Source organism: Xyrauchen texanus, chromosome 45, assembly GCF_025860055.1.
Source record: "Xyrauchen texanus isolate HMW12.3.18 chromosome 45, RBS_HiC_50CHRs, whole genome shotgun sequence".
NCBI lineage: Eukaryota > Metazoa > Chordata > Actinopteri > Cypriniformes > Catostomidae > Xyrauchen > Xyrauchen texanus.
In genome coordinates, this window is record NC_068320.1 from 20372797 (window position 1) to 20399775 (window position 26979).

At 37.7% G+C, this 26979-nt stretch overlaps 1 protein-coding gene across 5 annotated transcripts in view; it reads right to left on the bottom strand.

The window, feature by feature from the left end:
• LOC127637416 (myotubularin-related protein 5-like) overlaps positions 1-26979 on the bottom strand; it is a 67342-nt gene that overhangs the window by 22264 nt on the left and 18099 nt on the right. For 2 of the 5 annotated variants that reach the window (XM_052118457.1, XM_052118454.1), the window contains exons 2-22: positions 23388-23473; positions 23028-23165; positions 22665-22790; positions 22238-22348; positions 19941-19994; positions 18319-18348; positions 15825-15930; positions 15518-15650; positions 12913-13021; positions 11920-12033; positions 5848-5925; positions 5488-5601; positions 5094-5222; positions 4895-4993; positions 4375-4579; positions 4047-4159; positions 3769-3918; positions 3461-3529; positions 1669-1830; positions 642-898; positions 48-220 (exon numbers count right to left, since the gene is read on the bottom strand). In XM_052118457.1, coding sequence (XP_051974417.1) covers positions 48-220; positions 642-898; positions 1669-1830; positions 3461-3529; positions 3769-3918; positions 4047-4159; positions 4375-4579; positions 4895-4993; positions 5094-5222; positions 5488-5601; positions 5848-5925; positions 11920-12033; positions 12913-13021; positions 15518-15650; positions 15825-15930; positions 18319-18348; positions 19941-19994; positions 22238-22348; positions 22665-22790; positions 23028-23165; positions 23388-23473 — 2556 coding nt within the window. The remainder of the gene's footprint in view (positions 1-47; positions 221-641; positions 899-1668; positions 1831-3460; positions 3530-3768; positions 3919-4046; positions 4160-4374; positions 4580-4894; positions 4994-5093; positions 5223-5487; positions 5602-5847; positions 5926-11919; positions 12034-12912; positions 13022-15517; positions 15651-15824; positions 15931-18318; positions 18349-19940; positions 19995-22237; positions 22349-22664; positions 22791-23027; positions 23166-23387; positions 23474-26979) is intronic. The other 3 variants (XM_052118456.1, XM_052118455.1, XM_052118458.1) reach the window with 3 other exon arrangements.

Genomic DNA, 26979 nt, shown 5'->3' on the forward strand with positions numbered 1-26979 from the left:
TTCCATGAAAGACCACATGGTCAATTATCTAAAATCACAGACTGTACCTGGTATCATGGTGTGAAGGGCCTTTAGGTGTTCATTGGTGACTCCGCTCTCATTGCACACTTTGTCAACAAACCGGTTGATGAACCGAACAACAGAGTTAGCAACGTCTGAGACTTCGGCATCCTCAAAGCCACTTTCTGTGTCGTAGCTTTCCGCCATGCTGCCCGCAATGCTAGAAAACAGGAAACAAGTTTACACAACAATGTATATAAACACAAAAAATAGATATTGTTCACTAGACTCTCTTGGCATGGGTCTATTCACGAGTGTTGATAACTGAAAGGATTTTGTTTTATTATTAAGTGTTTCTCGTTTAAATTTGTGGTATACAATTTTAGTTGTATTTATGTATTTATTTATGTTTTTGTATTTTAGGGCTGCCAAAGATCATGTGTTAATTGCTATAATTTAAATAGATTAAACACTGTTACATTTCTCAGTGCCATTCAGTGTTATCACAATCTAGAGGCCTTTTCATGTTTATTTTTATGTATATGTTGTAAAAAGTTTAACATTTTATAATATACAGTGTATTCAAAACCAACTGGTGTTAGCCTGTCTATCTTCCAAACTGCGTGTGTAACAGTACACACCTGTTAGTAACGTAGCTGTTGCTGACGCTCTCGACGTCCCCCAAGCCGGTGTTTCGGAGCAGGCGGTTTTTGCTGGTGTCAAGCGGCAGAAGCAGGTAGCTCATGCGGTTGGCGTAGTGAATGGCCTGACTGAACACCGTGCTCTCCTCCTTCTGAACGCGCTCCTGCTGCTGCTCTTTACTCAACGTGGGCCACAGACGGCTCTGCTCCGAAGCCAACTCCAGAGCACTCAGCTGTTTATGACCACTCTCCCCCTCCTGAAAGAGACAGAGGTCAAAGGTCAAGTGTTAGCGGTAGTAGTTGAAAACATCCCCTCCAGAGATATATTACTTAAAGCTGTATGTAACTTTTCAGTGTTAAAATAATTTCTCTTATCCCAGCGTAATATGCAGAGACAGCCATAAGTAAGCCATTCATAGGATCATTTTCAATTTGTCTCTGTGGTGCTGAGAAAATTCCTCTGTTTCTTTTGCCTAAACCGTCTCAAAAGAGATAATAACATTGACTCAACCAATGGCGTGAGTTGGTGGCGGATCTATCCGTTCGTTCAATCAACAGCAAAAGGGGGTAACTGAGTGTAACTATTTTGTGTACATAGTGTATTATAGGAACTGAGGTGGAAATATCAAAATTCCCTCAAAAATACACACCTGTCAAAATGTATGCCATTGACATTAACACGAAAATTAACGAAATTGAAAAAGACAAAAATGTCCCAAAGTTCGCAGATGGGTTAAGATGATTACTGAAGTTATATTATAAACATTAAAATGAACAGAAGCACAATAACTTTTATTTAAAAAAAGTTTTTCTAAATAAGCCATTTAAATGTTTTTTATAATAATCATTCGAAAAGTTTAGAAATTTTGATTCATGCATGATTTCATTTTTAATGCAAGTTGAATGATCAGGTGAGCATTAGAAACATTGATATAACTTTTTAACAAGAGCTAAAATGATACTAAATAACAGGACAAAAGGACCAATTGTCTGTAAACGACAAACTGATGCAGTGTTTTGCTCTTACAGGGTTGGAAATGTCTCCCTCCTCATCATTCTCCAGGTACAGTGTGCGTATGTGTTTCTGTACATCACTGTAAAACATGGCCTCCCAGAACTGCATTTTGGTCCACACCATATGCTCCTGAACACAGCTGTATGCAAACTGAGTGATGCCACCTCCCAGTTTCTGTAACAAACACACAATGTGATCAAAAACACATGATATAATCCACTTGATAATGTAAGAGAAACAAACAGTCAGAGACTTGTAATAAGTCTACCTCTAAGTACTCATATGCACCAATAATTATAATATTATTCTCTATAATACTTGATTCTGATCAATCGTAGTATACGGTGGGCAAAATATTTTTTATAACGACTGATGAATTAGATAATGACTAGAGGACAACCGAGGCAAACATAAATTGCCAGCGATAGTTGCATTATTTTATTTAAATTTTTGATAACTTTAATGTGAAATGTTATGACAATGTTGATTGCTGATGATCTACTATTGACAAATGATGATCTACTGTATATTAATTAATGTTAATATGGTATTTATTAGCCTATTTGACAATGTTTACTTTATATTGATTCTACTGTAATGCATAGATGATTGCAAGTTTTGTTTTCCTTTGGAAGCTGGAAGCACAGACATTTTAAAATAAGAGTCCTTGGTCAATTTGGGGCTTGTTTATATAATTAAAAGTCCTGTGTTTTGCACCAAATCTTATTTATTTTTCATTATTGAAATTTTAGATGCACAACAAATACTTATCTGGGATTTTACTCATGGAGTATTAAGAAAATTGTTTTAACCCTAATAAAACAAAATCTATTTTAAAAACTATCGGCCGATAAATCAGTTATCGTCCCTTTCACCACCTTAGTTAACGGTTTCGGCAAATTCCACTATCGGCCAAACTCTAATAATGACTGTTGCATCAGGTAACCGATTCCCTACATTTCCTATAGTTTCATTTCTCTAGCAGAGGTAGACCGATATATCGGTTTTACCAATTAATTGGTGCAGATAGTTGCTTTTTGGAAATATCAGTTATCGGCAAAAACTATGCAGATAGTTGCTGATAGTTTTTTTATTCCTCCGTGATCCTCTGAAAAATAAGCTTTTTAAATTAAAGCGAGGGCATGCAAAGAAAAACGCAACCAAGTAGAAACGTCCGTCAACAGCACATACACAAGTGTCTCCAACTTCATATTGTGAATAATAATAAAATAAAGGTTATATAAAGCTTAATTTGGTAAATATACAATATAGAGCATTGTAATGGAGCCAAGTCTCCGTCATTTCAAAATAAGAGTCCCTGGTGTGTTTCAGACATGTTTAGAGTTAAAAGACCCACGTTATGCACCAAATCTTCTTTTTATCTGATTAATATTGGGTTAAACAATAAACGACATCTGGGATTTTATTCATTTTGGACTCTGGCCTCTATGTCTGCGCTGACTAAGAAAATGTTGTAACATTTTAATAATTGATTTTAAAATCTATCGGCCGATTAATAGGTTATCTGCCTTTTCCCCACGTAAGTTACTGGTATCTGCCAAGTCCACTATCCGTCGACATCTAGTATCACTCTGAACACTTGCTTCTCACTTAATGAAATATTTTAAACTCAAATCAATATTTCATGTAAATGTATTTATTAATTATCTAAGAAGCTGGATAGAAAGCAGATAAAATACAGTCTGTCGGTCATAACCACAAATATTCAGAGTAGGGGTGCTATTATAACGCTAAGGGATGAAATGCTGTACACCTGCAAACACTCTTTTATATGTCCACTCACCCGACAGAAGGCCGTAACTAGTGGCAGCAGGGCAGCAGCAATACCATGTTCATCCATGTGAGAGCAATCCTGAATACACACCAATACATAAACAAAGATAAAAAAAAATAGCAGTGTGTTTATACAGTATGTAGACATAAAAACATTTGATTGTAACTGATGACAACAATAATCATAAACTAAACCAGAGGACCAATATACTTTAGAATTCCCTATTGTTACACAACTAATGCACAGAACATTTTGAGAATTACCCTATTAAAACCATGTAACTGAATCATGATATGCTGTACATTCCTAATCGTTACCTGCAGGGTGCAGTTCATCATGCGAACGATGTAGTCGAATTGTTGGTCGTCTAGTACGGCTCGGTTTTGCAGCACATGCAGGTTGAGCTCCTGGGTCAGACACACACGTGCTGCCCGACCTTTCAGTGCCCGCAACACTGCCGGCATCAACTGCACACATACAAAGAGTACACGGAGTCCTTTGATGCCACTCAAATTAAGCCCATCATAAACCTTTATCTGAACTTTTGAGTTTAACATGCACCATAAATCTTGATTATGTTTAACAGAAGACTCACCTTCTTGGCCTCCAGCATTTTGTTGTCAAAAATGTATGTGATGCAGTTTCTGACCACCTCTAACCTCCTGGCGCTGTTAGCAAGAACATTCCCGTTCCTGTCCACTATGTCAGCTAGGAATCAGAGATATAAATATTCTGTTAATAGGCCATATTTATATTATGTGGCTGAGAGCTAAATAAAATTAGTAGACAGGATTGGGGTTCAAATATCAGGTTAGTTTTCGATGTCAGCTAAGACCAGTATCAGATAGTCCTATTTAAACGTTAAAACCAAACACTGGGATTGTTGATAAACAGAATCAACTAAACCACAGTTGCAAACTCACCCAGTGGGGGTCCCGTTGGTACCATGCACTTTAGCTCGGCCTTGACAACAGGCGGGGCGGTTTTGAGTTTTGCGGTTGCATGGTCTATGAAGAGCTGCACACCGACCTCATCCAGGAGCGGGAAAGAGTTCTGCGGCAGCCGGGGCTGAGTGTTTTCTGACGTCCTCTGTACTCTGTGCATGGCCACCGCAGGATATGGGTTCTCCTGCAGGAAGAGAAAGTTATTGCAAACATAATAGTTTAAAATCAAGGGACATTACAAATGAATCACTGAACTAGGATCAGAATCTCTGCTGGTCATAATTCGTTCTCTTTAGTGTTCATTTTACAGTCTAAATACTAAGAAATAATAATGAACAACATAATTTATGGAGCTGCTTGTAAATCTAAGATTGTAATAGTTGTTGTTGTAAATGAATATATTTAAATGTAATGTTTGAATGGACAGGATAACATTGTTTGAAATGCTATGCAAGCGTTGTTTAGCAGATAAACAAGAATTAGTGAATTGGACACGTACATTTTTAAAAAGTTGCTCCGCCAGCTCCTTTATATGCTTCATCACTTTCTGAGGATTACCCATCTCTTGTCGAATTCGCTCCACCTGACTGGCTATAAGCTACAGTAAAAGGAAAAAAAGAGGGAGAGATCCATTTAAACCACTACTTTTGCTATTGACTGTCATGTAAGTTAATGTAACATTGGAACAGGTGACTTACGTCATCAAACAGGTCAATGGGTCGGTATGGAGGACCCCGCTCTGACACGAAGCCAGCAAAGGCCATACCGTCCAGCACCTTCATCAGGAAGTCATCCTCAGCCAATGCTCTCTGACCCAGAAATGCAGCCTGAAGAGTAAAGAACAATGCTTAAGTCTAACATAACAACATAGAAGAACATCACTAAAAAAAAAAACAACAAAAAACCATGACCACACTAAACCAAAGAACAAAAGAAAAAGCTACAAGTTTGAAGGAGTTCATGGAAATGCATTGCTTGGTTTTTAACTCAACAGATAACCAGATCTTCACATTAAGTGTGTATACAAGTACACATGTATGTTTACATCTGTGTTCCGACATATATGTTTGAAACTTTGCATCACTTCACTACCTTATGGAAGCGTATGACTGGTTCTGGGTAGATCCGAATGATGTGCAGACACCATCGGTAGCCCTGAAAGAGCTGCGCGAACAGCCATAGAAAGACAGCACGGATCTCCTTATCCTGAACACAAACAAAACAATAAAATTCTCATACAACACTCACTTCCTGCAAGGCCACATCCATCATGCCCACCTGATCAGCTTCATTGTTCAAAACAATATTGCATCTCTAGACCTGATGTCAAATATAATAAACCAAAGATAAGGGAGGACACATTTGGAGAAGTGAGCTCATCAAGAGCAATTAGGCTGTAAAATTATTTTACACTTTTATAGATAAAAGGGAACATTTTAAGTCAGCCAGTACCTGAATCTTGAGTGTTGATGGCTGAACGGAGGGTGGAGGAAACGCATAATCTGCCACTTCCAGCTCTGGATCTAGAACCTCCACAAAACAACACACACTTTAACATTATAGTGCCATTGTTTCACTTGATTGCCTGTTATATATTAGTCTCACTGATAAGAAATGACCATGATGCTGACAAATTTTCTTTTTAACATACCTAGAAAAAAAACTATGCTCACAAGTAACGTGCAAATATTTGCCCCGACAACACGAATAAAATAAAGCTACGCTTCTTTGCTAAATGATGTAGCAAGTACTATACATTGGGGATACAAAAACAGGTAAAAAAAAATACAATTACAAAATTATTTTGGATAAAAATGACCACATAATACATTGGATATTATTATAGTATTTCTAATAACTCTAAAAATCTGTAGTAGCAGCAATGAATTTTCATATGAAATGTCACTATTTTAATACCAATAACTGCAACAGTTCAAGAAAAGTATGTGAACCCTTTGGAATTAGCTGGATTTCTGCATTAATTGGTCAGAAAATGGGATCTCATCATTATAAAAGTCAGATACAACACAAAAACGATTATAATCGTTCATGTCTTTACTGATCAAATCCCATAAAACATTCACAGTGCTGTTGAAAAAGTGAACCCTTGGATTTAATAAGTAATAACTGGTCAATCCTCCTCTGGCAGGCGTTTACGATAGCTGCGGATTACACCTGAACAATGTTCAGAAGTAATTTTGGACCATTCTTCCTTAGAGAACTGCTTCAGCTCAGCCATATTCTTAGGGTCTATGGTGTGAACAGCTCTCTTGAGGTCATTCCACAGCATATGTTAGGTTAAGGACTGGGCCACTCCAAAATGTTTATTTTCTTTTTTGAAGCCATTCTGTAGTGGATTTACTGGGTCACTCTCCTGCTGTGTCACCCACATTTTACTGAGCTTCACCTGGTGCACAGCCACCCTGACATTATCCTGTAGGATATTTTCATAAACTTCGGTATTCATTTTTCCATCAATAATGGAAAGTGGTCCAGGCCCCAAAGCAGCAACAAATCACGATGCTCCCTCCAATGTACTTCACAGTTGGGATGATGTTTTCATGTTGGTATGCAGTGCCCTTTTTACGCCATACTGTACGTTGTGCTGCTTGTTCTTTCCAAACAATTCAACCTCAGTTTCATCAGACTTCAAAACTATTTCCCAGTTGCATTTTGGAGTGTCAAGGTGGTCTCTGGCAAACATCAGGTGCACAGCAATGTTTTTGTTGGAAAGCTTCCTTCGTGCTGTCCAGCCATGGGCACCATGCCTGTTTAATGTTTTTTTTATAGTAGACTCAAGAACAGAGATGTTAACCAGTTTTAATTCTTGAGCCGACACACTAGAGTTCTTTTTAACTCATTGAGCATTCTGTGGTGTGCCCTTTGAGTAATCTCGTCTGGACGGCCACTTCCAGGGAGAGTAGCCACAGTACTAAATTTGTCTAACTGTGGGCAGATGAATATATAAGCTCTTCGAGATAACTTTGTAACCCTTTCCAATATTATGCAAAGCAACAATTCTTGATTGTAGGTTTTCTAAGCTCTCTTTTTATGCGAGGCATGGTCCATGTCAGCAGATGCTTCTTGTGAATAGAAAACACAAAATGTTTGAGTGCTTTTTATAAGTCAAAGTAGCTCTAACCCACAGCTCCAATCTCATTTCATTAATTGGATGCCAGGTTTGCCAACTCCTGACTCGAAATAACTTTTGTTGACGGCATTAGCCTAAGGGGTTCAAATACTTTTTCCAACACGCACAGTGAATATTTGAATGATATATTCAATATGTACAAGAACAACAGAATCATTTTAATGTTATTAGTTTAAACAGATTGTGTTTGTTCATCATTGTAACTTAGATGAAGATCAAACCAGATTTTAAAACATGTATATATAAATGCAGGTAAATCCAAAGGGTTCACAAACTTTTCTTGCCACTGTATTGCCATATATGAACTTAAATATATCTTTATAACTTCACTCTCCCAGAGTATAAAGTGCAGCATTAAAAACAGGCTGCTTGGCAATTAGCTTTGTGCTGGTTTCACACACGCTCAAAATCCGCCCACGTCTTCTTTGAACACAGAATTTTGCCGTGACAGAGCCTGAGGAATGAGGTGTAATTGTCAATCTCTGCTCTCCATTACTGTTATTCGATCTCCAATTCAAACTGAAAGTATCGATAGCTTCATACGAGAGCTCCTAATGCAAGCCGCTTTAATTACAGAAAGCTTTCTTCTCCTTTTGTACACCTGTCCATCTGTGCAGAGCTCACGCTAATAAAAAAATCACTTATCTAATTGAAAAGGAACAGCTTTCATCAACCAAATACAGCAGTTGCCCACACAACTATTACAGCCATCTCTTTAGTTCTTATCAAGAATATGGGGGATTAAGAAAAAGAAGGAACCTGCGTTTTCCAGGCAATTAAACAGATGAAATGAGTATTTTACTGAGGCATGGCCATCTCTTTCTCAGAGGGGAGATGGGTGGGAGGCGGTTATGTGAGCCATGCACGTTCACACACACATATCCAACCTCTGCTACTTCTGCTGGGATACTCTGTCTGCCATGGCGCCATAAACACACATTTGAGAGAGACAGCGGAGTATTGCTTGCAAGTCTGTGTGTCCCTCCTTAAAAGGCACTATGGGGTTGCTTCCACATAGGGAAAAGTGAATGCTAGACAAACACTGTGAGACACACAAACACTCTCAAGGACATTTATTTGCCAATTTTGATCCGATCTGAACCCAGAGACAAGCAAGCAAGCCACTCTAGTTCTCATACATAGTTTATCTGTAGATTTCCGTTATATAAAACCTCGAAATACAAAAAAAAATCACAAAATCTCTTGATCTTAAGTTGGTAACAAGTTTTTCTGCAATTATCTTGGAGGAATCTCATATTACAGGTCATATTCTAAAAGAAAGAAAAAGAAATGTTGGGATCATTTTTCACCCCAAACCTGAAAGAAATAGAAATTATATTTTGCACAAGGAAATTAAGCCTATTTTTAGGACAATTATAATTTGCATTGTCACATTATTTTCAAGACAATCGAGTACATTTGAACCCCCCTGCCCCATCCTATTATAATGAGGGAGAAAAAAAAAATGATATTATTTCTGTAATGTGGGAGAAAAATTATTTTATTTAAATTGTCAAGTATACTAGTAAAGTACAAGTCTACAACATGGTAGAATTTGTTGAATTGATTTTAATTTATGCTGATTTTAATAAAAACAATTATTGCGACATTCTGATTTTCATTACTGTATTACATTTTTATTACATTACATATATATATGCACACAAACTCTACCACTCAAAGGTTTTGAAACACTTGACTGAAATGTTTCTCATGATCATAAAAATCTTTTGAACTGAATGTGTATGATTAAATGTTTGAAATTAGTTTTGTAGACCAAAATATAATTGTGCCACCATATTCATTTATTTCATTACAAAACTAAAATGTTATTAAAAAAAAAAGTTTTGAACTTTTGAAAAAAGTTGGACCAAATAAAAAAAGAAAAGAAACCAATTAGTCCCCAACACCAATACTGTTTAAAAAGCATCCCAGGGTGATACCTCAAGAGGTTTTTTGAGAAAATGTCAAGAGTGCATGTCTGGAAAATCTAGGCAAAGGGTGACAACTTTGAAGATGCTAAAATAGAACACAGTTTTGGTTTATTTAGGATTTTGTAACAATTCTCATAGTTCCATTTATGTTATTCCATAGTTTTGATGACTTTACAATTATTATAAAATGTGAAAAAAAATGATAATAAAGAATGTGTTTTAAAACTTTTGAACGGTAGTGTATGCATTAAAGCATAGAGAATTATAATAAAATGTACTATATTGTAATAAAACAATGCAAAAATTATACTAAAAATAATATTCGTTATCTTTATGCAAAATAAAATTAAATAGATTTAAATCAAACAGATCTGAGTGATTTTATTGGCATCTAATTTCTTTTTAGGACAGGTCCTTTATTTTTTTAAACAGACATGAGATGCAAGCAGAAAGGGAAAACCCCATTCACTGTGGCAAACTCATTTTCTTGAAGAAACACTTCCTTTCAGAAATGGTCATGGTGAGAAAACTGACTCATACTTTATTATTAGTCTTCCTGTTGAATTTACATGATGAAGGTTGTGACAGTAAAACAAATTAATGTACATGTTCTCCACACTTTCAATGTTCTTGAGCTGCTTTTGATGTCGTAGGTAAAAAAAAAAAGAAGAAAAAAAAAAAAAAAAAAAAAAAAAAAAAATCACAGCCGATCAGAATTTATACACAGATGAGCCAAAACATTATGACCACTCACAGGTGAAGCGAATAACGTTGATAATCTCCTAACAAGGCAATATGTCAAGGTCTGGGTAGATTAGATGGTAAGCGAACAATCAGTTCTTGTAGTCAGCATGTGGAATGCAGGAGAAATGAGCAGGAGTAAAGACCGGAGCAATTTTGACAAGGGCCAATATGTTATGGCCAGACGACTGGGTCAAAAGCATCTCTAAAAAGGCAAGGCTTGTGTGGTGCTCCAGGTCAGCTGTGGTGAGTGCCTACCAACGGTGGTCCGATGAGGAACAAACCACAAACTGGTGACAGGGTGTTGGGCGCCCAAGGCTCATCAGTGCACGAGGGCAACAAAGGCTATTCTGTCTGGTCTGAACTGACAGAAGGTCTACTGTGGCACGTCACAGAACATTTTAATGATGGTTATGGGAGGAATGTGTCACAACACAGTGCATCGCACTCTGCTGCTAATGGGGCTGCGTAGACGCAGACTGGTCAGAGTGCCCATGATGACCCCCGTCACCATCGAAAGCACCTACATTGAGCACGCAAGCTTCGGAACTGGACCTTGAGACGGTTGAAGACGGTTGTCTGGTCCAAAGATGGAAATTCCCCATCACTACCAGGAGAAGTGATGACACCAGGATGCATCTTGGAAGACGACAAGCCGGTGGAGGGAGTGTGATGCTCTGGGTAATGTTCTGCTGGGAAACCCTTGGTCCGGCAATTTGACATGTGCCGCCTACCTAAACATTATTGCAGACCAGGTCACCCATATATGGCAATGGTACTCCATGATGGCAGTTGCCTCTTTCAGCAGGATAATGCACCCTGCCAAACTGCACACATTGTTCGGGAATGGTTTGAGGAACATAATGAAGAGTTCAAGGTTGTGCCCTGGCCTCCAAATTCCCCAGATCTCACTACGAAAGAGCATCTGTGGGACATGCTAAATAACAAGTCCGATCCATGGCGGCTCCATCTCGCAACTTACAGGACTTGAAGGATCTGCTGCTATTGTCTTGGTGCCAGATACCACGGGACACCTTCAGGGGTCTTGTGGAGTCCATGCCTCAGCGGGTTGGCGCTGTTTTTTGCGGCATGGGGAGGACCAACAGCATATTAGACGGGTGGTCATAATGTTTTGGTTCATCAGTATATATGTTGTTTATTATGAATTTTAGACCAATTATATTTCCAGTGTGAGCAGGTCTACCCAATAGAAACACAGCAACTATCAATACCTATATGCACCTGCATCTATTTTTGAGAAGATTTGTAATAAAAAGATTTTGGATCCTCTACCTTGAAAATGGATTTGCACAGGTTTCTTTTCCTCTATAGATTTTTTTCTTTTGTAAACTACACAGAGTACACAGCCCTCTTAATCTACTATCTTATTGCCTTTAAAATCATATTAAATCACTTGTATTCCTATCATCTTTTATACATGCAGTAAAAAAGACTTAAAAATAGAAGTACGTGTTGTTAAGTAATCTGTGTGCCGAGAATCATTTAATCACAACTGGCATAAAACTTTGTTATGACAATTTCTGTTTTTATAGCCCCGGTCCATTAAACTTGTTGTACTTCCTCAATCTGTGATGCGGTTTGTCAAACTGTTTCCAAACACTAGATGACAACCATAGCATTGTCATCTTTTTGTTAACTCAACATTTATCCACATAATGGTTTAAGCTGGCTGGTTACCATGGAGATGGCCGTCTGTGTGTGATGAAGAAGAGGCTCAGGCAGCAGAGATATGTGGACACACTCCGGAACGGTCACAGTGCCTCCATCCAAGTCCGCAATGATTACATCAAGCTGTGAATAAAACACATATACTGTAGATAAATATCCAAAAATGACTTTTTTCCTTATCAGCAGTTTCACAACAATGCATATGCAATCCATGTTCCTTAATAAACAGGCTTCCATTCAGAAAATTTGTTTCCATTTAAACAGGTCTAAACATGCTCATCCTGGCAAATGATACATATCAGACCTGATTCAACCACTCCTGACAAAAAAATTATAATTCACCCATACAGATAACAAAGACAGGCTTAAGAAGGTCATACAGGATCGCAGAGGAATATTTCAACCAATAATTAAACTTTTGTCATTTACATATCCTCATGCGGTTCCAACTTCCTGTACAACTTCCATTATTTATTTATATATTTATTTTTTAGGGAACTATCCCTTTAACTAAATAGCAATGTTCTAATAAAAATGTCTTTGTTTAAATATGTAAAAGCATACATGTTAAAACAAAGTGATCTTAAGTCAAGTATCACTGATCGATCTCTCATCTGGACTTAGCTAAATACAGGTCACCACGGTGTTAACAGGTTCAACGAGATGTCCAACATAAGACTGTCTGTCATACGATGTAGTTTTTACATGACTTTTGAAATACACAATTCATAATTTTGTTGTCTGGTGCGTTACATTACGCAACTTTTAAACCTATCATTTGACAAACCGTTCCAACCATGTTACATATAACATATATCAGTGTACATGTATTCCAAACCTTCATCTGATCCCATGTTTCTGGACTGCATGTAACATACAGTTACACATAACTGAATTTGTTACAAAGCACCATATATCAAAAATCAGAACAAACTTTATCAGATTACACCCAGCGGGGTGATGCAAAGAAAACTGTGAGCAAGAGGAGGAAAGATTACTTACCAGCTCCTGGGTCTCTGAGCGGAAGTAGGAGTTGACTCCGATGATGAAAGGCGTCGGAGTGCAGAGCACCTCTAGCAGCTTTCCCGGTAAGATGGGAATATATGTAAAACTGGAGAGGAAATGAAGACATGGGAGATAATGAGGACTGTGGGTAATCAGCATTAAGAGTACAACACTCTTATTGGTAGCTGAAAGCATGATCAAATTAGCCAAAATCATAACATTTTACTAGAGGTTTACAATATATCGGTGACCATATTTGTATAGGATGATCCGATATGGGCCAATATTAGTATTTTTTCTTATTCGCATTATAGTTTAATTTTCCACTTTAAACACGATACTCTTCTCTTCTGCCACAAAAGTTAAACAGTTAACCATCGTTAATGGTTTTGATATTTTGATGTACTAGATTCTAGATTAAAAAATAAATGGAGAACAATATCTTTATCTTAATAATTATAGGGCTGGATATTGATACAGATTTCCCAATTCTAATTCACAAGCTCTCAATTCGATTAGATTCTGTTTCGATACAAAATCAATTAATATGGGTTTATTTCAGTTATAATGTCCATTTTGCTTACATATGAAAGAAATTATCTCCCAGTTAATGCTGTTAATAACCATATGCAGGGGACCTTTTAACTAGGTACATTCAGAAAATATCAATTTTACACATTTTCATCATTTTGATCACATTTTGACTTTTAAAAAAAATGAACAAATGAATGTAAGCAATCAATAAATAAGATATTACATTTCAGATATTATTTTTGTGACATTTATTGTTCAATTGCATAATTTATATTACAAGTATTTACATTGTTTTATTAAACACATGCTAAATCCGGTACTGTCTCTTTAACAAAAAACTGCATTTCTATAAACAACACCTTTAAACGAGCGCATGTTCTCGAATGGCTTTACTTCATCTGTGTGATGCATGATTAGATATAAAAGTTTTTTGTAGTGGTTTTTGTAGTAGTGGATCTCGTCTTGGACACTGCGGCAGGGCGGAGGGCGGGGCCGGGTCGTGATCCTACACACCCGGTCCCGTATTAGGCTAATTATGCCTCCGTGAGGTTTAAAGGCTGACTGCAGAGGGCCGTCCTCGGCTGCTCCGAATGACGAGGAGAAGGGGCGAGGCTGTCGCCCCTCCTCTCAGGGAATTCCCGGAGGGGACTTCCCCTTGGAGCAGTCGCGGGATGAAACCCTTAAGCACGCTTTTGACCAAGTGAGAGTAATCGATGGTCAACAACTCCGGCCGGGCGTTGCCGTTTCATATCCATATTTTTCGGTTATTAAAGAGCGGTTGTACAGAGTGACGCAGGACGCTCAAACAAAGGAGGCGGCGAGAACCGGCTTGATAATATAAATGATAGTTTAAATGGTAAACTTAAAACAAAGACACAAACACATATGATGGACATGTCCGCTAACGATCTCTCTCTCCCGCACGGCCCTCTGCAGTCAGCCTTTAAACCTCACGGAGGCATAATTAGCCTAATACGGGACCGGGTGTGTAGGATCACGACCCGGCCCGCCCTCCGCCCTGCCACAGACACACACATTACACGGAACAACTTTTACACTCAACACGCTGTGAAAGGATCTCGCAGCTGAACTCTACACGAATAAAATAAACAATAAATGGTCAGTGAAATGTAAACATTTACCAGCCAGTTGCCAAATATTCACTTAGTCGCATAGCGTGAAATTTGGATGCAAATGTAAGTGATTTCCTCACATTGTAGTTTAAGCATAGAGTCAAAGGGAAATAATAATCGATATCGAGATCGTTCAAATTTAGATTGCGTTTAATCGGAAAAACAATATTTTTACCCAAACCTAATCTACTAACAATGGCCATCATATGTTATCGACCAAAAAAATAAAAATAGTTAGCAGCATCAGTATGAGGACTAGGTGTGGGAACCAGAAGGAATTTATCTATTCCGGTTCTGATATCTCTTAACCATTCCCGTTCCTTACCGATTCCATTCACGATTATTATAGTATGTTTTTCAGTAGGTTCTCATTCACTAAAAAGAACTGTCAGATAAGAGTCATTCATTGGGAGGAAGCCCTGTCTGTTTTGCAGTGTAAATTTAGAAGCACCTAAAGCACTTCTAACGATTTAAAAGACATCCATTCGGAAATCGTGCTACACTGGTCACGCTGTATGTTTCGCACTGTAGATTCAAAAGATCCAACTGCTAATAGTCATTAGTTCGGTATTCAGACTACACCGTTTTGCTTTAGTGATTCAATGGTAGTGCAGGAAACACTGTAAGGGTATTTTAGTACAATGTCCCATCCTCAAAAAATATGTGTTCTGAGAACCATTAACAGAACTAAGTCATAAAAGCTATTTGGTCTCTGTGTTTAAAAAAAAAAAAAGGAACTGGATCTGAATAAGAATCAGCTTTCGGTTCCCAACCCTAATGAGCACTTACCTAAAATTTGACCTTTGTTGAAACATTTATACTGAACTCTTTCAATATAAAATGATGACATGATAAATGAATAAACTCAAGAGATGAGGATGTGCAAAAAAAACAGAAGGGGCTTTCTATGGAAATACATAAAGATTTGTTTTTACCTGTACGTAAGTGGAAACATGATGGCCAGAAGGGCCCTGCAAGCATCTGTTAGCCGCTGGTAACTGCTGGAGAGGAACAGAATCTTGTGCTCCGTTAGAGCCGCACAGAATAGACAGAGAACATTTACTATTCCTGCAGAGAGAGAAAGCAAGATGATCCTAAAATATCAGCACCACTACTTCGTTTACTCATTTAACAACAAGGATGAGATTACACTGTCCACGTCTGACACATGACACCAACTGTTTTTGTTTTAATGAAGCTGATTTGCTGTTTACCAACTAAACCAGCTGCTGATTGGCTTACCGAGCTGTCTGAAAAGCTGGGCCACACTGCAGCCACTCACAGGCAGGGAGTCATGTATAGGTGTTTGGATGACCTGCCTGTCGCCCGCACCAAGGGTTATAGTCCTCTGTTAAGATAGAAAGAGCAGGGAGAAAAGAAAGTGCAGAGAAGATATGTAGAGACAAAGATGAATATAAAGAGGAGGGAAAGAGAGATTGGGGGATGATAACAGAGAAAGACAGAATGAGTTCAGCTTTTAAAAAATGAAGCGCTAGTACCTCCATTACGGCATTATGGGAGAGATTAATGTGTGTGCGGAAGGCTGGTCGTGGAGTGAGCTAAAGAAAGAGGTTTAACTGAAGCCATTCACCATTTAAAACAGCACAGAAGAGCAAAGAGTGCTTCCGGACGAAAGGAGGACAAGACATTGGCACATTCCAGGTCCATTTCCACTTTGAGTCACATTCAGTGCTTTTTTGTGACATTAACTATGAAGCTAAAAGGGTTGGAAATGTTTGTTTGCTGCATTACCACCTTAGTTGGTTTAAGCTGGTCTTCCAGTCTGGCCAAGCTAGATTTCAGCTGGTTTAGCTGGTCAGCCAGCTGGTCTCCCAGCCTGACTATTTGACATTTCCCAAAACCACCCTAAAACCAGCAAGGCAGATCAGCATGACCAAGCTAAGACCAGCAAACCAGCATAGGCAGTTGAAAAAAAAATGTAAAGTGAATAATTTAAAATATTCATATATATGATATAACGGTAAGCATTTCAGATATTCCAGTTACATTTGGTATTTCAGTCATAATCAGCAGTGGGCATCAAGAGAAATAAATTATTCACACTATTCAGTTATAATTAGTCCGGATTTGTTCATAGAACCTTACACATACTGTCATTTATGCCCATTTTTGGACTTATATGACTGATTTCACATCCTATCAGTAAAATCAAGCACAGATGAGGTCAGTCAACTGGGGTTAAGTATAATGAAAGAAATCAGTCTTTTCGAAGAAATGTTGTCAGACCAGGAAGTTAAGAGGTGGCTGTAAAATGATGGGCAAGCGGGGGTGATATCATATCAGGAATAATTTCAAACAGCCAAAAGATACAAAGGACATCATATACAGCACACGTTTAACAGCCTTGCATTAGAGCTCATGCATGCACCCTTATCAAATGTTTACTGTAATCAGACAGTTACGGAACGGTGACATGACAGATCCAAAATGCTATTGCATATCTTATATCTTATGCAATAGCACATAAGCAGTCATTTGAGTCATGCTTTGAGTTTGTAAGATGAGTAACTATTAGGGATGTGCAAAACTTCAGTACAAGTCAGGTTCACCAGAAATCGTTATGCATGATGTGCAGCTCTTTAATAGTGTAGCTAACAGATATTTAACAAATATACATTCAAGCTAAATAACTTCAATCTTTTATTGCACAATAAATTTGACAGGAATTGTCTTTGAAATTTATTGATGTGTAGTCAATAAATGTGTTACTAAAAGTGGTGCTTTGATTAGGGATTGTATCGCTACAGATTTCCAGATTTGACTTTATAATGATTCACAAGCTCTTGATTTGATTAGATAACCAATTTGATTCTGTTTCATTTGGGAATATTTATGTTATAATGTTCATTTTGCTTACATATGAAACAAACTCGCTTTCAGCTAATACTGTAAATTATACAAGGATCCTTCTAACTTGGTATATTACGAAAATATTAATTTTTTATTTTTTTAAAGAAATTGTAACAAATACAATAATCTACACAAACAAAACTTTAAATGTATTTTTTTTCCATATCGATAATCAGGATTGTACGTATGAATATCGTGATTAATAGAAAAATACATGGGAATACTTTTACTCAGCCCTAGCTTTGATGGCTGTGGCACATTTCTTTAAAGGTTATGAATTTAATGATGCATCTTCCATATTAAAGATAAAGCTATGAGGGGACCCTGGGTAGCTCAGCGAGTATTGACACTGACTACCACCCCTGGAGTCACGAGCTTGAATCCAGGGCATGCTGAGTGACTCCTTACATAGGAGCCAGGTCTCCTAAGCAACCAAATTGGCCCGGTTACTAGGGAGGGTAGAGTCACATGGGGTAACCTTCTCGTGGTTGCTATAATGTGTGGTTCTCGCTCTCAGTGAGCATGGTGAGCTGTGTGTGGATGCCGCGACGAATAGCGTGAAGCCTCCACACGCACTATGTCTCCGCAGTAAATCACTCAGCAAGTCACTACGCCACCACAATGACTTAGAGCACATTGGAATTGAGGAAAAGATATGAAAATATTGAACCATTTTCATACATTATAGCTCTGACCAATTAAAGTGCAAGGGTTAGTCAGAAACGGGATACATTTCAGATTGGTCTGAAAAAATCTGATTGGTTCCCCTGATGTTGAGTGTGTTTTAATTGGTTTAACAGTACATAGAAGGAATAGCAGGACTGACGGGGACAGAAAGGGCTGAACGAAATCAAATTGGGCATACCGAGCTCTCCTCTCTGTCGTCCTGGCCCGGCTAGATTAGCAACAAACAAACACACACATAGAAACACACATACATACACACACACACAATGTAACACAAAAAATCTGTTAGATACAACTAAATTGAGAGACATTAAAAAAAAATTACAAATAAAATAGACACAGCAAAAAGCAAAAAAGCCAATATATGACAAATGCAAAATGCTGAAAACAATATTCTGATGATAAAATACAGCTGTAAGACAACATGTAGGGAAAGGGTCACGAGAAAATGTGAAAAATCAGGCTGCAGTATAAATCTGTGAAATAATCCTGCCTTGCGTAACACTAGATTTGATATCAAATCAATTACTTCTGGTATGGTCATAATTGCATGGATTATCTTTGGAAAACAAACAGACTTATTTTACTTGGCAATGTATCCCATGGTCAGGGACAATATAACATGCCATCCAGGAAGTCCAAAATAAATAAGGCTCACAGGATTCTCAGAATTACGCCAGCAAACATATTATTCACTTGTTCAATTCACAACTGTCTCAACTCCATCCCAATAAACACTACGTGGCCAAAACTCTTGTCTCTATACAAAACTCCCTTCAATATTTCAGTCTCCTAAAAAGAATAACTAAAATGAAAATTCTGTCATCATTTACTCACCCGCATGATGTTCCAAACCCATATGACTTACTTTATTCAGTGAAACGCAAAAGAAAAATAATTTGAAGAATGTTTACACACAATAACAGCTCATTGTGACCATGGCTGTTCCAAAAATAACACTAAAAGGTATAATAAAAGTTTAAAGCAGTCCATACAATCTGTGCACTTTATTCCAAGTTTCTAAAGCCACACAAATACCACTGCAATTTAAGTTCACTGAAAACCTTGCGCTACCCTGAAGCTTACATTGATATCCAGAATTATTAAATACTGGTCTGTTTCTCACACAAGGCTATCATCTTATAACATCAAATGCATACTAAGAACACTTGTATGCATCACTATTTGTTTTTTTATCTTTAAGCTTTTTGCCACTTTGTATAGAAAGAGACAGTACAGTAGAGACGGGACATAAAATGACTGTGAATGGATCTGGTCAAGGCGCAGTCTGGATTCAAATCTCCCTCATTAGTACAGTAACTCAACGTGTCTATTTTAGAACTCAAAACAATCAAAACATCATACTGAATCCATAATGTGTTGTATAGGAGTAGTAATTGTGTGTTTCTAGGCTGTCATTCCCGCTTAGACGCCATCTGCCACCATCCCTACCCATATGTTCAGTCCATGGCAACCAGACCCACGACACAAGCACTGGCCTTATAAGCCTCTGTGAGTGAGTGTGTGTGTGTGTGTGTGTGTGTGTGTATCAGTGTACAGGGCCATAAAAAACAAAACAATGAGGAAACAAGAGAAACGTCACCCAAACAATGATCTTATTTCATTTCCCTGATGAATTTGATTAAAAAGCCATTGAATCAGAAAGAAAATATTGTTGATTCTCATGAGCTGCAGTCATTTCGAAATGACTGAGATAAATCAAAGCGTGGATTGATGTTTGATTATCAGAATAATCACAAATGTGTTGATTGGTTGAAGCTGCTAAAAGGTAAATGTTACCTGGAAACAACCCAGTAGCCAGTCGGTTAAACTACAAAGAGGGGGATCATTTGTCTGAAACACACAGGAATCAGGTTTCAACTTTAGCTTGGGAATCGTTCGGCTCACGTGAGCACATATATAGAAGAACGTTATATTAAAGCTTTGAAAACCTGGCTTAAAACTCTTCATGCTGATCATAAGAATTTTAAGTGAATTACCAATATAAACTAGCATTCAACTATTTGTAATGAGAATGTGACTTTTTAGGATTAAGATGGGTAATGAGAATTGTGTGGGAAATAATAGAACGGTCTTGAAAATAATTTCACAGTGCAGTCTTAATCAATGACTGGTTTTGTGAGATTCATCTATATACTATTCATGGCCATCATCATTCTAAAACAGATTAAGGAGGGATGAAGGTTAAGACCGGAGCAATCCGGGTCATCCATAACAGAGCAGATTTCATACACTACCCACAATACAAGGGATTACACCACCATTTACAAATGTGTCTTTAATCTCTGACAAGAATCCCTTGAGAGAAACAGTCACACACATGCAAAAATCCACAATTCATCCAATTGATCCAGAGCGAATGAAGCACTGTGTTAAAGGAAGATCTAAAAAAATGCGAAAAGAGAGAAAAGTCTGGATATATACGTTTCAGATTAAAGATGAAGTGTGTATTTATTTTCCACAATCCCAGCATGCATATACAGCAACAACTATTAGTAATCAATCCATTCCCTGAAAAGTGTAAAAACGGTGGCACTATAAAAAAGAAAGGACTACTGGTAACACTTTACAATAAGGTTCCATTTGTTAACAAGATTAGTGAACACAAACTTACAATGAACAATACTTTTACATCATTTATTAATCTTAGTTAGGGCTGGGTGCTATGGCCAAAATTGTGATCATGATAATCTTTTTCATATTGTTGAAGAAAAAAAATAAATTATAAACAGTCAAAATAGTCCAGAGACGGCCAAAGCAGTGGGGTCTGCGGGATCTTTCACCAATATAGTTTATCAATTGAAAATGAATGTTAAAAGATCATCTGTTTGTTCTGAAGCATAGTGACAGCAGTCCAGTATTTATTGGAATATTTTTACATTAAAATGAAATGAAATCAGATACCCAAGTATGGGGCATAGAAGCCCTTGTGACTGTGGAATGATGCTGAATATGGGTTCAGGGGTGTCCCGAGAAAACAAAAAATGTAAAAAACATTTGTATATTTTAATTAAAGTGAGAGACTAATCTACCAACTAGTAATTTTAGTCTTTCCTTATCCATTCCAGACATCTAATTCATTTTTCACAAAATTAGAAAAGAATGCGATTTGTTTATTCGATTTGTTTATTATTAAAGGCTCGTAACATGCTGATTAATAAAGATATATTCAGAAGGGAAAAAGTTATGGTCTAAAAGGTGCTTAACTCATGCGGCGCTTCATGTCTACACACATGCAGGGAAGAGGGGCAATGCGTGCGGAGAGGGACAGGGCAGAAATGATGCATGTTTGGTGCTAAAGAACAATATTTAAGATTACAGCGCAGAAAGATCAGAGCTGTTGTCCACATTACTGTTGTTCTGTCCTCGAGACAATGAGAGGGCGCAAACGTTGTCATGAAGTCTTGCGGTGTGGATGGAATCAATCCGGTGTCCGATGTAGCCTAATCGTTAGCAAGGCAGCTAGCATTAGCAAGTTCACAAGATTGGCAGTAGTGTGGAGCAAGCTCTCTCCTAGCGCTGGGAGTGCTTTTGAGCGGATTTTGTCCGCCTCAGTGGAAACGCAGCCTGAGAAAGCCGAACTGCTTGTGTTTTAGCGACACACAGTAAATATCGAAAATTCCTCAAAAGCTAATCGTGGATTTTCTTTATTGTGATAAATATCGATATCATTTTATCGCCCAGCCCTAATCTTAGTTAATGTTAATTTCAACATATACCAACAAATTTTTTTAAATCAAAAGTTGTATTAGTTAACATAAGTTAATGCACTATGAACTAACATGAACTAACTAGTTAATGTTTATTAACTAGCATTAACAAAGATTAATAAATGCTGTAAACAAATATATTGTTAATTATTTGTTCATGATACCTAACTCATTAATTAATGTTAACCAATGGAACCTTTTTGTAAAGTGTTACTGGACACCGTTTATGACAAATGAAAGATGGAAAGGGTGAGCGACTTGTTTGGAAACAGTCATTATTTTTGTGTTTCGGCACCCTGTCGTTGAACACATCAAGCCAGGGTGCAAATTATGATTGATAGACTGTGATTGTGATATATTTCTCACCTGAGAGCCTCCAGCTATTGGAATGATGCAGGTTAGAAGGTTTCCAATCACCGTTTCCATGGGAACGGTGAGGCTATCCACATGAACGGTGTAGATGAGACTCAAACAGTTCTGCATAGAAAAGACACACAAGATCAAGTTTAAAAGAGATTTAATAACATCAAATGCATACTAAGAATAATTGTAAGCCTCACTGTTTGTTTTTTTTATCTTTAGTCTTTTTGTCACTGTGTATATAAACAGACAGTAGAGAAGGGGCAGAAAATGATTCAGGAGTGGGATCTGGTCAAAGCGCAGTCTTGATTCGAATCTCCCTCGTGAGCACAGTAGCTCAACTTGTCTGTGCAAACCACTAGGCCAAAGCTCTGACCAAATGTTTAAGATTCAGCTATGCATGTGCTCCTTAGTTTGCATCTGTAAGTCTTACCCTAAAGACCTCTGTGTGGTCCAGACTGGACACCAGAACCAAGCTTTTGGGAGCGTAGAGTTGAGCGGGCTGGAGAACATCTGGACTATCATCTTCATCAGCCTCACTTGGCTCTCCTTTCTGTAGCTACACAAACACAAGCCATTAAACATGCTCAAAAATGTACCAAGAATGACCTTTCAGACAGAGTGTAAAGAACCATCTTGATAATCTATTTTCACACAGCAGTAAACCACCCCACCCATCAACCCTGTTGCATCCAGTTATATAATGCCTGTCTTCACTACTCTCACACATTCCCTCTCTCTGCAACCTTTACCCTCTTCCCGTTCCTCTACTGATCTCCAAGTGTTCTGCACTCACTTGTGGGTTCTCCACAGACTCCCAAAAGGTGAAGCAGGCGCAGTAATGTCGCTCAGAGTTGATGTCTGTAAGAACCGCCACGAAGAATGAGGCAGGCTTCCTCTCTGGAACCAGCTGCCATCCACTGGGCTGACAGAACTGAAAGAGGGATGACAAAGAAATCACTACCCGAAGCTGATATTAAGAGTTCCAAGATTGAATTACAAAATTTTTTTTTTTTAAATCACACACACACTCACACAACTTCAATATTACTTGACGCTGACAAAAATAAAATATGTTCTGCTTTTTATGCAAAAAAATAACTAAACATTATTTCTGAAGTAATGAATCTGGAATAGCTAGTGTGTGATGGCTCACCAGTTCAATGCCTTGAGGAAAAGGGTTATCTTCCCAGTCTTTCTCTGGAAAACGCTGAAGAATTTGCCCTTGACCCTCACTACCTCCTACACAAAACGAAAAAAAAACAAAGAATAAATGGAAACACAGGAAAGAAAGCAACTGAGCATATGTGACATGATAACCCCATAACCCCTCATCAAATACATAATCCTTGTTTTCTGGGCAAAAACATAATCTGACATTATAGACTAATAATGCATACTTCCTGACTAATAGGAAGTATGCATTATACAAACATACAAGTGTTTGAGACTGCAACAGTTGTAGGTTATTTGTTACATTGATGACTGACAATAAGTTGTTTAGCATGTCATCAAAATGAAGTCCATTCCCTTTTGAAATAAATGTTATGAATGTAATTTTGTGCACAATTTATCCAAGTAATTTATTCTAAAGAAAATAATAGTTAATCCAAATATTAGTTTTTTTTTTTGCCTCTCAAACAACTTTAACTGCTGACAATAACTAAGCTGTGGGGGCGTGACAAATAATATTACTAATTATATCATATCCTAACATCAACAATCAAATCCATTCTAGTGCTGGGTAGGGTTGTTTGTTTGTTTTAACGCCATTGTCAGCATCTAGACTATTCACATGGCAAGCAAAGGTCAGTCAACACATATTTGCAATATTAGATAAGACTACGTTTATACAAGATACTGTAAGATCTGTTCAGATGGTACTTTTTAAACAATGTTTATTAAGGAAATCTTTGTATAGAGGCGTTGTCTGATAGTTCCAAAAGTTTTACAGTTCAGTAAAATGTGCTTGATGGTCATAGGGGTTTGACAAGGTATACATATGGGAGGATCTACACCAGTCAGTAAAAACGTGTTAGTCTTGAATGGCCCAGTCAGCATCTGGTAAACACTATTTGGTCATGCCTAGATTTAACATTTTGAGAGTACTTGCTTAGGACCCTGGGGTTTATTTCATATAATTTATTGCTGTTGCACTCATTCTGATTGCCACTTATTGGTGATATAGGAGTTTATTAATGGCCTGATGTCAGAGGGTGGTATCAGACATTTAAGTTTAATGCCTCTTTTGCAGCTGTATCTGCTTTTTCATTTCCTGCCAGACCAATATGTCCCGCCACCCAACAGATGATAATGTTGAAATCCTTCATCTGTAATCAATGTATTTTAGTCAAAATGTTTATGATTATGGGGTGATCGGTCTCCATGGAATCCAGTGCTAATCTGTAGCGATTCAAAGGTTTGTCCTCGGCCCTGCTCAATGTTTTCCATTACCAGTAAAAGCTCTCGGCCTCAGCTGTGAAGATAGACCTCTGCTCTGCCATATTGTTGGTCTCCAATCACTACTGCTGCTGACACACGGTTATCAGTTTTGGATCCATCCGTGAATACTTTACTATGGAGTGTGAGACTACATTTCAGTACCTGAACCTACATTAGTTGTTTGAGAGGTTTGACTTCACTTCCTCTGTAATGCTTTAAACTAGAAAAGTCTCAATAGAAATTAAATTGGTCACATCAGTTTTGAGGTCTGTGCTCCGCATAATCGAGGGAAGCCCGGTTGTTCCACGCGCACATCAGAGAGCAGAGCAGATCATGATCGCAAGCTGGTTCCGTTAAAAGTGCAGATGAAAAGTCTTTAGCTGATTGCGAGATTATCATTAAGTCTGCCTCGGCAGTCCTAAATAGGCCATCACTTGGGCATCCGCCAAAATATCTTCAAATGGAAGAACCATGGCATTGTTCTTTCCCTGCTGTCCACGACCCAGTCCAAATAGACCTGCGACCCACCAGTTGAGAAACACTGCTTTAACTCACACACAAACACTCACTTATGTCAGACCCCCTCGCTTCTTTCTGACATTTTCTCCACTGCATGTGTGTGTGGCGCAAGTTGTAAATTTTCAGATGTAACTTTCTAGTGATTAAGTGGTATAGTGCCAAAGAAGTTTAGCACTGAGATCCTTTCATCCATATATATAAATATACCATCTGGAAAAAAAATTATCAATGCAATTATCTAATCAAGCAATCGTGTGGCAGCTGTGCATAAAATCATGCAGATATGGGTTAGGAACTTCAGTTAATGTTCACATCAACCATGAGAATGGGGAAAAATGTGATCTCTGTGATTTCGACCGTGGCATGATTGTTAGTGACAGATGGGCTGGTTTGAGTATTTTTGTAACTGCTGATCTTCTGGGATTTTCATGCACAACAGTCTCTAGAGTTTACTCAGAATGGTGCCAAAAACAAAAAACATCCACTAAGAGGCAGTTGTGTGAATGGAAACGCCTTGTTGATGAGAGAGGTCAACAGAGAATAACCAGACTGGTTCAAACTGACAAAGTCTACGATAACTCAGATAACCACTTTGTACAACTGTGGTGCAGGTTGTCGCTGTTTTGGCGGCATGAGGGGTACGAACATAATATTAGGCAGGTGGTTTTAATATTGTGGCTGATCAATGTATATACTGTATACAGTATGTGCAATAAAATAGATGCAATTTCAAGATCATATTTATTTATGGAATCCATGGAATTTGTCAATTTAAAAGAAAACTAAATGTTAAAATTATGAAAAAGTATGATTAAATAAAATGTGTTCAATTAATATTTTCGTAATATGCGAAGTTATAAGGTCCTTGTATAATAAACAGCATTAGCTGAGAGAGAATGTCATTTATATGTAAGCAAAATGGACATTATAACTGAAAAACACCCAAATACATTAATGAATGGACACAACTACTCGAGTACTTGAACGTGAAAGCAATAATCAATCATGATCATGTGTAACGTGTCATGAATTAAGATAACCTGAAGGAATGGAGACGTACTTTCTGAGCATTCTTTTGAGTTGGCCAGCAAGTCTTCACATAATGAAAAAATATGATGCATTATACAGTATTGTTATTATCATAAATATATTGTGATATATTATTTTTAAAAGGCTAATGTATATGAAAAACACAGGAACAATACATAATGCAGCAGCCCAAGATGTCTGTCTGACATGTACATAGATATGTAATCTGCACATTTACATGTCTATATTTTGTAAAGATCAAAGCAAGAAATGTGTTTCTACATTTAATACAGTATACAGCTGCTTAAAAACTGCATAAGCCAGGTTTCATGTAGTTGTTTATAAAAATGAAATAAATATAATAATTCTGAGGTATCAGGGCTCAGTCAGAACCAGGGTCCAAATAGTAGATAGCAATGTAATAAGTCATGTTGAGTACATCACAATATGTGAAGAGAAAGGGAACAGTTCTCTGTGGCCTTTCATCAGCTAAACAAAACCATGAACAGGCCCACTATAAAACAAACAATGCCTGGGACATCTCCCAAGACCCGACACACAAATCAGAAAACATGCTTACTCGCACACAAATCAACAGGATAAACACACTCTCAGGCCAACTTTCAAATGTACAGCACTGATATAACTCAAAAAGAAAATAATTCTTCCCCCTTGAAAATCTTATCAGATATAGTATCTCACTCACTCACTCACACACTCACACACTCACACACACACACACACACACACACACACAC